At 40.9% G+C, this 13,522-nt stretch overlaps 1 protein-coding gene across 2 annotated transcripts in view; it reads left to right on the top strand.

The window, feature by feature from the left end:
- The window catches only part of ADK (adenosine kinase), a 258,451-nt gene extending 250,518 nt beyond the window's left edge, over nucleotides 1-7,933 (top strand). For both annotated transcript variants that reach the window (XM_015866530.2, XM_015866531.2), the window contains one exon: nucleotides 6,820-7,933. In XM_015866530.2, the coding sequence (XP_015722016.2) occupies nucleotides 6,820-6,944 (125 nt within the window). In that variant the 3' untranslated portion in view covers nucleotides 6,945-7,933. The remainder of the gene's footprint in view (nucleotides 1-6,819) is intronic.
- The last annotated feature ends 5,589 nt before the right edge of the window (nucleotides 7,934-13,522 follow it).

Genomic DNA, 13,522 nt, shown 5'->3' with positions numbered 1-13,522 from the left:
CTGAGTAGTCCTGAGTAGTAGTAGTCAGAGGAACTGAGTGCGCTCAAAATATGTCCATAAATACAAAGAAAACAAGACGGATGGAGGCAGCAACAGCAATACTGGCTACTTTTCTTGAATGTTTGCTTTGATATTCATGTTGGTGATTAGTGGTTAGAAAATAAGTTTGTGTAAGTGAAGTACACGGACAATGAAGTGCGTCCCCAATTTGGCATGTGACCATTTTATAAATAGAGTAGATATAGACTTCCAAAACATTTCATTTGTGATCTCATGGTTTTGTCATTCTCTGGAAGTAAAAATATTGACATTTACCAGGCTATTTGTTCCAGCTTTCTGATCCCCTGTAGTTTATTTTTATAACAGCCTTATCGATGAGCCTCTTACTCAGCTCTCTAGGTTTAACTGAGTTGAGTCGATTTGTTACCACAGCTTCAAGTAGCTGTTACAGAACAAGCGAGACATCCTAATAAAGCTGTAAACGTGTTTACTCAAACATGGTATTGATTTTACTTGGAGAGGGAGAAGCCAGTGCTTAGCATGGTGTCAGGGAGGATGAATTTAACTGCAGCTTTTCATTGTCATCTGTCATGGTTGTGAAACACTAAGTGAAGCCACAAGAGGATAATTAGAATTGCCAGAAATTTAGCCCCTAAAATCAGTTAACCACTTGGGATTTTTGTAGTTTAATTAGTTTTTATTAAAACTTTCCTCCCGTGGTATACTCAGGAAGGCTTTTCTAATGTTCTTTTCAGCGAGAGTGAGATTTCAAGGTTGCCACTTGTTAGATATACATCTTAAATGACTGCTTTTCTGAAAGGGTTGGTAACCTTTCTTCACTCTGCTGTAATTAGCCTGGCAACACGGCTCTGTAGAAGCATAGAGCCATCTCATTTAAAAAGAGAGGGAAAGATGCTTTACTTTGTGCACTTGTTTGTTCATAAATACGTTTGAATTTAATAGCATGAATGTGCGTATGTGGGATACATCTTCTGCTATGTCAGGAGAGAACTTAGGCGTGTGAAGATCTAAAGAAGTATCATGTACTTGAAGATGCTTACATTTGTCTTCTATACCATAAGTCTAAAGGTTCAGACCATGGTGCCAAAATACATAAAAAGAGGAGCCAAATACCACCCTTAATCAAAAACGTTTCCGTTTAAATTAGCCAGCATTTGGTTTGATAGCAATGGGCAGTGCCTCTGGCTTACCACAGTTCTTGGCTGTAATATCCACCATCTGCCACAAAATTAAAAAGAGAGAAACCTCAGCGTGCTGACGTACAGTCGCTCAGTGACTACATTGCAGAATTGTCTGATGCCAACATCTTTTACAGAATCTAGGCTGGCTGGTTGGCTCTTGGCACCAGCATCGCTAACCACCTAATTACAGCTGACCAGACTGATGGTGCTCCACAACATTAATCCACTCCAAAAGCAGTAAAAGACATAAAAAAACAAAAACAAAAAAACCAACCAAAAACAACCAACCCACCAAACAACAACAACAAAAAACACCAGCCCCCAGTCGTATCAGCTACAAGACTTTAAATTACCAGTGCAATGTTTCTTGGGAACTGCATCCTCCCACTCAGGTGGCCTGGAAAGCTGCTGGGATCACTTAAAAATAGAAGAACATTCAAGTGACTGTGATAAATGCTGTTCACAAACAAGAGTGTAAAAAGGTGCTTGCAGCTGTCCTCTGCAGTGGGATAACACCATCTTAAAAAGATCGTTTGCAGATTAAGCTGTAGAAACTTTAAATACAAGAAAGAGGAGATGGCTCCACTGCTTATGAGCTGGGGCTGGGACAATTCTGCAGGAGAATGGCTGGGCTAACATGGAGTGTATTGGGTCCTTCACCTGGAAGGAGAGGATAATCTGGGAACATTCCATAGCAAACATTCTTTGATGGGCTCTAACAGGGTCAGCTTGTGATTGTTTATCATTCTTGCATATGATCATTGTGTTTTTCCTGCTTTTTTTCCTCTTTCATTTAAAAAATTATGTTAATATTTTCTTGAGCATTTTATGGAGATTGGAATTGGGGAAGAAACTGCAGAAAGACTAATAGTGGGGAATCTGACTGTCAGAGGCTATAAACGGATTTCCAGCCAGCATTAGTAATTAACAGTCATTAAAATTAATTGTCAAGTGTACAATTTGAAATGAAACATTTGGCTTCAATATGATCTGTTTTTAAGTGTTGCTAAACCATTACTGAAGCAGACCAGAACTGTTTAAAAAAAAACTGGACTCCTATGTTTCTATCCAACTGCACTAATGCTGGGTGTTCGTTCAGAGTTACTGCCCATAATCAAGAAACAAGACTTGCAGTGAAATCAAGTTTCAGTGAAATTGCCCCTGAAATGTCTATTTTGCTGGTGGCGAGGAGACGAATTTGTTTATTCTTTAATGATTTTAAAGTGCTACTCCTCTCTAAAAAGTTCAAAGTAAGGACAGCACCTTTTGTGTCAGTGGGCGAACTGTTTCACCGTGTCTTTTCAGAGCTGTGTTGATGTTGCCAAAGAGATTTGAGCTGGTCTCTGCAAGGGCCTTCTTTTGGGTGTGGATTCTGAGGCTCAAGCACCACTTCTGGCACTTGGCTTGCAGAGCTGTTAATTCGGTGGTGAGCACTGAAAGGAAGGAAACAACTTGACTTCTCTGTTCCCCATTCTGTTTGCAGACCTAACAATTATAAACATTGTCTTCAAGCATATGTAGCAAAGACACTGCAGATAATGAAGATTAACTCTCAGTTATTCCAGGCACTCTTTTCTGAGGAAAGTGATTTTGGGGAAACCTTTTCTACTGAAAAGAAATAACTATGGGCCAAAAATAGCCATTGGTGTCTTGCAATCACGTGTATCATCTGGGAAAGTGGATACATTTCGTTTTAAGGTTTTGTAGCACCATAGGGTTAACAGCACCTTTTGAAGCTGACTTGACTCAGAAGTACTTATTGGGTATAGGTACAAAGTGGTTACTTGGCTGTCCCTGTCTGTGAGAGCCAAAAGGCCTCTTGGCCTGCTCCAAGAACTGAACCAGTGTGGCTAATTGCAGTGTAGTGGTCTGCTATGCATCCTGCAGCTGCTACATCTCCATTAATAATTTGGCTGTCTGGGCAAGAGGCAGATAAGATGGGAAACCCCTGAGTTTGGTTCTTGCCTTTGTGTTGAGGTGTGAAAAGTGTAGTATATAATGCATTAAATACTGTGAACAACCCCAGCAGTGTGGGAATGCTGGTGCCATGCAGCTGCAATTGGAAGATGGTAGATGGTATCTCCTGAAGTTGCTTTGGTAAAGTATTTGAAGTGAGGCCATCTTGTGTAGCCAAAGTATGTTACTACTTCTTGCATTCCATTCTAGTGGTAGCTGTAAACTAGTTCAGGCCATGGTATAAATTAAAATAGTTGCTGAGCTGCTATGAAGTTTGTTCTGTGAGCCCAGACCTGTGGTGCAGGGTCAGTGCTGCCCTTTCTGCCTGTAAGAGAGAGCAGTGAGTCTGTAGCCGTGTTCACTTATCTTCTTGCATTTCTGGTCACATCTCCTTGAAGAGATTGCAGCCCTCAGCCACCTGTTCTTCCCTCCACTTCCGTGCTTGCTGTTAGATCTGAGTGTCACCTACCCCACCTCAGTTCAAATCAGCCAGGTTAGCAGAGACCTGCTGTTAACCAGTTCAAATTGACCTGGCTCGTTTGGACAGAGTGCCAGGATACACTTAGCAGCACAGAAGGGTGGTGAAAAACATATGGGGCACTACAGGAACTGGGAGACCTGAATCCACGCCTTGAGACTATGATTCAGGGGGTTTGCATCAGAATACTGCATACTCTGGAAGAGAGGAACTCTAAATTACATTCTGACCATGTTGCTTTTAACTAAAAAGAGCATTCTTCATCTGAAACAGCCAACCCAATAGAGCTCTTTGTTTCTCTGCTCAAACAGCAGTGCTTTTGGGTGCTCCCTCGGGGTCTGCTTTGCCAACTGCCTAGTCTTAGTATGTGATGTAGAACTGTTTTTGTGGTATGTGTGTTTGTATTGTCATTTGATGCGATATCATGTCAGATACTGCTATTTCTATTTCATCTGTGAAATACATACCTTTTAAGAGAAACTCAACAGACAAGAGAATGGTTTGAGGGCAAACTCCCCACTGCAGTTTCTACATACCTCGTATATGACAGCCGTACTTAATGTCATTTCTCTGCCACTCTGAAATCACAGGGATCTCTCATTTCTATCCCCAATTAGAACAGAATTTTTTTCCACCTGATTCTTTCTCATAGGTCAGAATAAATAAGTAGTAGCTTCATTGAAGACAAAAACTGTGTACTGGCTTGATACTGCTGTGAGCCTGGGAGGTGGTGTCAGTCTCCGTCTATTTGATATTGAAAAGTAATTCATGTTTTACGGTCCTTTGCTCCTTGGTATTTCCTCATCTTCATGTGTGTTTGATACCTTGATTATGAGCACAGAGAACAGTCGTGTGTAAGCCGCTCTCTGAACTCATGCTCTGCACAAAGCCTAGCTGCGTGTTTGCCTTTGGAGGCCTGCCCAGTGCATCTTCTGTACTTACTGAGTCAGAAACGGACTGCCTTAACAGCCTTATTTTACATACGGTTACAACTTGCTCTGAAGTTTTAACCACCCAGAAGCACACTGGCAAGCTACTGCCTCCCAGGCAGTTTAAATGTAATGATTGACATTCTCTGCGCATCCAAGAAAGTTTCCTCTAAGAATGCATGTTAATTTAATGGAGAGCAGACCATTTTCATCTCGTTATTCAGAAATGTCCTGATTTCTGCCAGGCATGCTGTTTGAATTTCTCAACTGTTACCCAACTGTTACAGCTGGACCATCCTGCCACAGTTGTGTTGTCTGTCATCCCCTGACTGCCGCCAGTGATAGCACTCACAGCACAATTTCTTCCTATTTCAGATTCTCATCTTTGTATCCTGAAATAACGCTGTCTTCTCCACTTGTGTTTACGGACTTAACATTTGTTGGCGAAGCAGTCATATTTCTCCAGTTAATGTTGGTCAATATCTGTGAAATCCCATCTTATATGTGGTTCAGGTTTCTCTAGAAAAAAATATCACTGTCAGAAAAGTAGATTTTTTTTCCTAGTTTTCAACTAAAACACCTATTTTCTATGCTTTCTCCCATTCTGATAAAAAGTATTTGATTTATAAGTTTAGTGGTGTTAAGCAAAGCTCCAGCCTCTTCCCTCTTTCAGTCCAGTTTGGAGAAAACCATGTTATCAGCTTGGCTTCTTTTTATGTCAGCCATGGAAGTGCTTGGTAATCTGTAAAAATGACCTGTTGCTCAGCAGGTTTAGCCCTGATCAAACTATAACATTATGTGTCATGATTTGCATGATTTTTAATCTTCAAGGAACCAACATTACTGCATTGTGTAGTATATTTTTATCATATTCAAAAAATATGCCCTAATGTTCCACTCTGAAGGAAATATTTAGAAAAGGAGCATGGGTTAAAGGGGAACATCGCAGTTTAATGTGGAGTCTTTATTCCATCAGTAAACAAGGTGAGCAGAGGAAGTGTACTTGACTCTATGGAGAGAAAGCTGGTAAAATATAGCTTTGAATCAAAATCCATCGTGTCAAAAGTTGGTACTTCTGAGCTGCTTAGTTTCAAGGCTCTATGTGGGTTGTGCCAGCCCAGGACCTGACAGAGCCTGACAGAGGAACTCGACATGGTGGATGAAAGCTTTAAAAGGAACATGTTTCAGCTCAGATTTTCCTATAGAAATCTCACTTTCCCTCAGTGATAGGATGGAGAAGGGAGACACATCTGAAAGATATTAAAAAACAGGATAAAAGTGAATAAAATATTACCTCTAGAATGTCAGAGTAGAGCTTTAAATTATAAGAAACTGAGTTCACTATTCACATCTTGAAAACCTATATTTAAAAAATACATTTCACCTCTGCCATAAGTTCAGTCATGCTTTTGATAACAAAGTTGTGGTCAAGAAAAAATGTTTCAGAGATAAGGGACTCAATCCATAAAACTTCTGGTGCCACTTGTACTTAACCAAGCATCTATGAATAATCTCCTTTTTAATGCTCTATTTGCTTATATTCAACTGAAGATTCAAAACGCAAGTGATTTCTATTTTTCAAAACCGTGGGTGCTGGAGGTTTTGTTGTCTAAAGCACTAAACCAAGAGCTGTGATTGTGAGAGATGCTTGGCTCTCTATGGGTCACTGTTGGTTTGGGTATCTCAACATGGCAAGAGGTGTCCACTACTTTGGAAGCCTTGGGTTGAATTTCCTGTGCCAAAGGGCAACAGATGTCATTTAGCTTTCTTTGACGGGTAAAATGTTCTCTGTCTTCACTATGAGCCCCTTTAACTGTGAATAATATTTGTTATGTGCTTTTCCCTTCTTTTGAGAAAAGCCTGCACCAGTGACAGTGGTGTAGGGCTGGAGCTGAAGCTGGCAGGAAGAGAAGGAGTTCTCTTCAGCAGGGAAAACTGCTGCTGTGTCTTAAAATGATATTTGAGGAATCAGGATTCTCTCTGGAAAAGAGCAAGAACTCTAGTAAATCCTCTTCAGGTGTCTAAAAAGATCAGTCTTGATGATCACTGATTTACTTGAAGCTACCAACAGGAGACTTCAGGTAGAAATGACAGCAGCAGCACCCTAACTCAGCAGCTCACATAAGCACAGTGCTATATGTATCCAGGTACATACAGTCAGGCCAGTATCTGAGTGCCCTGCTCCATGACAAGCTGGTACACTTCAAAACCTAACCATTCTCTCCTTTTTTTCTCGATCCCTCTTCATTCCTAGGCTTCCTCTCGCAGCTTGTCTATGAGCGGCCGGTGACCGAGTGCATCCGAGCTGGACACTACGCAGCCAGCGTCATCATCAAGCGCTCAGGTTGCACCTTCCCAGAAAAGCCTGACTTCCACTGATGCTGGTGAACTGGAGGGATCAAGAGTAACTCTCATATTGCCGTGGGATCGCTGCCTAAATTTTTCCTCCTTCCTTGTCCTCACCTTTCCAATTACCTGCATCAACGCTTCTGTACTTCTGTTCATTTCATTCTAAACGAAATATGTATTTCTGTCATGTTTTCCTTTCCATACCACTACTATGTCTCACCAGTCTTAACTTTTGGAAACTGTGCTAAGTGAAGCTTATTCTCGTATCAGCCTGGAAAAATTGTTCTATTGACACAGTTTAGAAGGAAGTTCCGTATAACGACACTGCTGACTAACACCAGTAAAATAATGAATTATCTAGTTTTATCTGTGTCCGAATTCTACTCAACTTACTTGAAACAAACAGACCTGACTGTATTTGTGACATGACCACATAAACCAGGAATAGTTCTTTCTGTATAGTGGAGTCACAGTAGCGTTAAGAGCAGTGTGAGCATCCCAAGAATTTCCTTCAGTGTTTGAGTATACAAGATCTGGCCATCACATCCAGCCCAGCCACCATGGAAGCAAATTGCTACTCATCAGAACTTAAGGGTATGGTCATGCTGATGTCAGTGACTATGGGTCTGGTGCACTATACCATGACCTCACACTGGCCTGACGGGTGAGCATGCAGATAGGTACTTTCAGGGATTTCGAGGCAGAGGCATGAGCTGGTGATGAACATAACATATGGCTAGATCCTATCTACTCAGTGTGATCTTTTTAGAGGCTGTTTTTAATTAAGGTACACATAGTGAAAATGAGGTACAGAAATATTTATGCAGGATATATTGACAGGACATGCCAAATGGAATCTCTGAAACGCACATTTTTAAACTTTTAATTTACTTTGGGTAATTATCAAATATGGTGGATTTTGTTTGTATTTACAGTATTCAAAGAGGTGATCTGACACTGCATTCATTACTTTGCTATGTAATTTGATACTGATAAATAAAAAAAATTGTCATACAGTAGCTCTCAGCTTTGTACTGTTGTATATGTGTCATTCCTTTTACTGAAAGAAGAGCAGAAAACAGACGCCTAACCCACAGTGTGTGTTAGATCTCTGCTTTTCAACCGTGGCTTTCTGCATCCACGTGGATGTTCAAGAGTGAGCTCTGCGCTAAGGAAGGAAAGAACATCAATGTGGTGTTCATACCACAGGGAAGATGAAAAATTGATGGCTGGGATTTGCTGTACAAAGATAAGTCACTGCAGTCAGGTTTCACATTTTACTACAGAGCACTGAACGAGGAACACACAGGAACTGTTTGTTGTTACAGTGTTGATGTACCACAGAGATCACGGGGAGACATTGAGACTGTGGTCCTGATTCCCTTTTTTCTTTGTCCCAGTCTCTGGTTTTATACATTGGAGAATAGGCTCTATCTTCCCAGAGGTCACCTGGTGGGGTTCCCACAAATGCATCAGGAGCTTCAAACCAGCCACCTCTGAAAGTCCTCACAGGTCCACGGAACTCCACCACTGCAAGTGCAGATCACTGTGTCCAAAGTATGGACTGTTCTTCAAGGGCTTGGGTCACAGCTTCCAGCTGAAAATCAGGGTTGCATGAACAGGTGTTATCCATCTGTGGAACTACTCAGGAACAGCTTTGTGCAAATGAGACTTCGCTGTTTTCTCCACGGTACTGCTCTCAAATAACTTTGGGTTATACATTTCTCACATTCTAGCATAGGAGAGAGGGAGAGGTATTAACATACTGTTGAGAAGATGGAACAGCAAACAAACCTGAGACTACAGTTTGTGTTGTCTTCAGGCTTTATAGGTTTGGGAGAATTGGGCTTTTAATTTCTCATTGCTGATTTTTAGTTCTTTAAATTGATATATCCATGCAATGTATTTTAGTCAAGAAAAGCTGATGGGCTGAGGAAGGATGTTTTGCAGTCACATAGAGCACACCATGCTTACTGTATGAATTTGCCGATCAATAAGGAAAGACCAATAATCTAGTGGTTAAATCTGCTGTTCCCTTTGCTCTGTGTCAGTGACACATTCCATTCACTTTATAACACCTTTATCCATGTCCTGGCCAGGTAGTTATGACTTGTTTCAAATAGAATTTAAATAAGTAAATGTTCTTTGCCATAACCAAGGAATTAAAAACAACATGGCTACTGTAGAGGAAGGGAGGATATGTAAAGGAAGAGAATTGTCAAGTAGAATGTGGGGATTTTTTTCTTCCTTTATCTAGGCCTTTTCTTCTTTTCAATTCAGGTTGCAAGAGAGCCAAGTCAGAGGTTCTGTTCTGAGCTTTTCCACTGACGTGCTTGGTGAGCCTGGGCTCCTGACATTTGGCTCCAAGTGTCAGCTGCAGAGCATAATTTGAAGCTAGTGGGAGCAGCTGAGGAATAAACTACCACCCATTTCATGGAAGGGCATCAGAATCTGACCTGCTCTATTTAGCCATTCATTATTTCTCCAATATCTGTCAATGGATATTCTTGGGTGATATATGGATATTTAGAAATGTATTGCCAAATCGTGCTAAATAACTTCTATTTGTGCTGTCAAATTGCCCTGTGGTTTCATTGAGAATTCTTTTCAGGATTTGTACTTCTCTCCTGCTTCTCACTGAGGCAGGCTTTTTGTGTGTGTGTGTGTATATATAATGGATAATAGTGTCATCTTTAATCTTCTCTTTCACATAGTTTTTCTTTTGTCCTCTACTGACATCTTCCACACAGAGGCATGTTAGAAAACTGGGCCTCCTGAAAAACATGTTATTGAAAGAAATGTCTGCAACTGAAACATCCCCCTGTCTCAAATCCCAGATGGGGGAATTGAAGTGAGTCTGTCACTGAGCTTGAGCCATCATTCAAACCCAGAGTTCTGAGTGAGCTGGGATACTTTCAGATGGGAAACCCATTTCCCACCAGCACTGACCAAAGCATATCACCCTCACTCAGATAAAACTCTTCCATTTTGCTGGAAATAAGACTGCATCTCCTATGCTCACCGTTCCAGGCTTGCTTTCATACCACATGAAGTGGACAGCAATGCTGCTGAGGTCAGTGGGCCAGTTATTCATGCTAAAAAGCATTAGTAACAACAAAGCAACATGCTGAAGAACTGGGAAGAAAAGCTGAGAATCAGGAAATAAAGGTAATATTTCCATTTCTACAAGTGACTCGCTTGTTATTTTGGGCAGATCTCTTTCCTCTCTGAATCTCTCTCTGCAAAGAAGATGGAGAGCTCAGAAAGATGGCAAACTCAGGATGAAAGTGGCAAGAATTCAAATATGGCAGTATGAGCCACATCTCAGCCTGTACTCACTGCTGATCTTTTAGTTTTCCCTTTTGTAAACAAATGTCTGTTTGTTTACCCTTAAAATAGTGCTGGCTGCTGATGCTTGTTTGAGGGTTAAGACAGGGAAGGAAAAGGAGAAAAAGGAAAGGACAAAAGCTTTGCTGTCAAACGTGCTACATGAAAATGACAATAGAAATGCGCACTGTTTTAAGATGACAAGTCTAGGAGCAATCTTTAATTTAAAGGTTCTTATCCACAGTTTTCATAAAGAAATGTTAATTAAAAGTGCAATGACATGTTTGGGACTTAAAGGAAATCATTCTGCAAAGGATTTATAGCAATCACAGCTCCAGAGCATTAGGATTACAGATCCTTGTGCTGTTCCTTTTCAGTGATCATGTGATTGGCCTGTTGTTAAATATAGCTCCCATTTAGTGAATCAAGACAGGCATGGGAAAGGTAGGTAGTTTCCCTCTAACCAGCGGGATTTCAGAGGTGTTGGAGATTATACAATTCATTAGTTTTAGCATAAGATCAAAGGGAGAGAGGAAGTCTTAATTTGGGCACCAGCTGCTACTGTCTGAAAGTCTTGCAGCTTAAATGAAAAGTGAACGTGTGCAATGCTAACCGCTTGTATTAGAGCACGAGCCTATTGTTTTATATCTCACTAACTCATTGTTCTCTTCCTGCAGATAATTCTCACACTTAAGACCTTCTGAGATAGTTATGTCTATTGTGAATAGTTCAGCAACCAACTGGCTCAGAGGTTATTGCCTAAGCATCTTTCCCTCGCTCTAATCCCCTGCAAGGTTTTTTCTGAGCAGTGTTGTTAATCTAAAATGACTGCTAACTGACTCCTGTGTCAAACATTATTCATTATGCACTTTAAATGCTTCCTGCAGAGGCCAAAATAAATTTTGCTTTTTAGAAGCAGACCACAAGGAGTGCCTACGTAGGATATTTCCTAAAAGATTAGACTAAAAATGGCAGTTAAGATGTTGGGGAGAATAAATGTTGCTCAGAACAAAGCTTCACAGTTTAACCAGGGATAAACTTTGGTTACCAAAATCTACTTTCATATAGATTTATCTATAACCTGTTCCTGCAGGAAGAGCTCACACTTGCAGGGTGGGAGAAATACCTTTATAGAGGGATGTTAAAAGGTACATTATTAGCAAATGAGGGCCATATAAACAAAAATGTAAAAAGCAGTAATTCTCATGTGTCTTGGTTGTGGGTGGTTTTTTTTTTCAGGTGTCACTGGTGTTGGCATAAAGGGAAAGCTTTTTTTGTGTCAATGGCACTGACAGGCCTTGCATGCATAATGACAGCATAGGAAGAGACAGACAGATAGATTTGAATAGCAATAAGGTGGGTTTTCTTCCAGTGTGAAAAGAGCATGGGATTCGTGTGTACTGAGATGAAGTATAGCCTTGCTGCACAGTGCAAATATTTAATGCTCTTCTAACTATCCCCAGGTTATTGGAGTGTAACAGTTAATAGCCATCAGCTGCCAAACCCAGTGAGCAGTTTGGACGCCTAAAAAGAAAATGAAAAGTTAAAAAATGAAGCCAAGTCAGACTAGAAACCCACAAATCATGAATGTGCTATAGCTTAGCAGGCAGATCATCTCCTGAGTTCAGAGCAGCGTCAACCTGAGCTGCTGCTTCTCAAATGAGAGAAGGTTCGAATACATCTGTCTTCCAGTCTGAGCTTTGCCATGTACTCACAGGCAAGCTTTGGCTAGACCTTCTGCTTTCCAGGCCCTGTTTCTTCCCAGTGATATTTTTAAGGAGATTGAGTACAGCCTGAAATGAAGAAAAGCAAAGCATTATCACTATTCTGTATCAAATATCTCAAGGCAGTGATGCAGCATAAATGCATAGAAAAGTGGAGGGGCTCCTGAACTGAGTTTGAGAGAAATCCTGTGCTTGGATGTTCACTGTATCTGCAGTGCTGTAGATATGGAGATGTTAACACTGGCGTAAGATGTTACACTTAAAGCTTTAAGTATTACTGTGGAATTATAAGAGCCTATAAGAGTATTTCAAAGAATGGATTCAGCTTGAAAATCACCCCTCTTTATGTATTTTTCTTAGTAATGCTAGAAGTAGTAATTCACTGTACTTAAAAATTGCTGTGTTTTGAATGCACCTGCTTTTTTGTTAATAGGCCTTATGAATAGGCTATTTCCTTCTGCCCCTATGTATCTGCTGGCAGTTCTCATCACATAACTGGCAGCACATCAGCCCCTGCTCTCAGACTTCCTCCAGTTGCTTTGCACAGCACCACCCAGAATTCAAACCTTATATCTGAGGGTGTTGCCCAAATGCTACTTGACCTTCAGCAGACTTTGTGTTGTGACCATTGCCCAGAGGAGCCTCATCAGTTTCTGAGGTGCTTCCATGACTCTCTCACATGGATAGACCTATTTTAATCTGACCTGTCCTAAAGCATAGCCAGCTGCTCTGGCTGTCCCGCAGGGTGAGGACAAAGCAGTTTTCTATTCATGTCCCAAGGTCAGTACAAAAACAAACACATTTTGTATCTGATAGCAAAAAGCGTTCATCAGCGCAACTTTTTCATTCTGTACATGGCCACAGATTTCACAGGGTGAACACCCTGGATTTAGGGGAGGTTGTGCTCCAGATATGTAGTGACTTGGATGTATTATGAATACGCATGTGACGCATTTCATTGCTTACAATTAGCAGTAAACAGCCTCTTGAGGCTTGATGCTTGTTATGCGCCACAGTGTTTCAGGACAAAGCAAGTTCACACTCAAGAAACAAGATTTTTTAGCACACAACCTGGCAAATTTAGCCTGGGAAATTAAGAAACTTATTGGGGATGACTTGTCATAGTACATTTACTGCAGAAATCTATGCCAGCTCAGAAGTTACCATTTTTACCCCCAGCAGCAGCAGTTTTAATTGGGCCACAGAAAGAGTCTTGCAGAGGTGGAAAGTATTCCGGTTTCCCTGAGGCTCAGAGTTCTTCCCTGAAAAGAAGCCTCACGACTTGTTGGCTCCAAGTAAAAAGATAAATTGTAGTGTAGTTGAGTATTAAGTTGTACAACATCAGCTGCAGATTTGCAGTTTGGGTTGATGTGCTAAAGTACAGTATCATGCTGAACATCCCTTGTGTGATATGTCTGCCTACCTCCACCTTGACTGTTTGCTTCTCCCTCTTTATCCTGCCTGTAAAGTCACAAGTAGTATGTTTCATTTATCCCAACCATGCACCTTTTTCCTAATGACCTCATGTTTCTAAAACAGAGGAAGATGGGGCAGTAA

This window comes from Coturnix japonica, chromosome 6 (assembly GCF_001577835.2).
Source record: "Coturnix japonica isolate 7356 chromosome 6, Coturnix japonica 2.1, whole genome shotgun sequence".
Lineage (NCBI taxonomy): Eukaryota > Metazoa > Chordata > Aves > Galliformes > Phasianidae > Coturnix > Coturnix japonica.
This window is presented reverse-complemented; position numbering and strand designations above follow the sequence as displayed.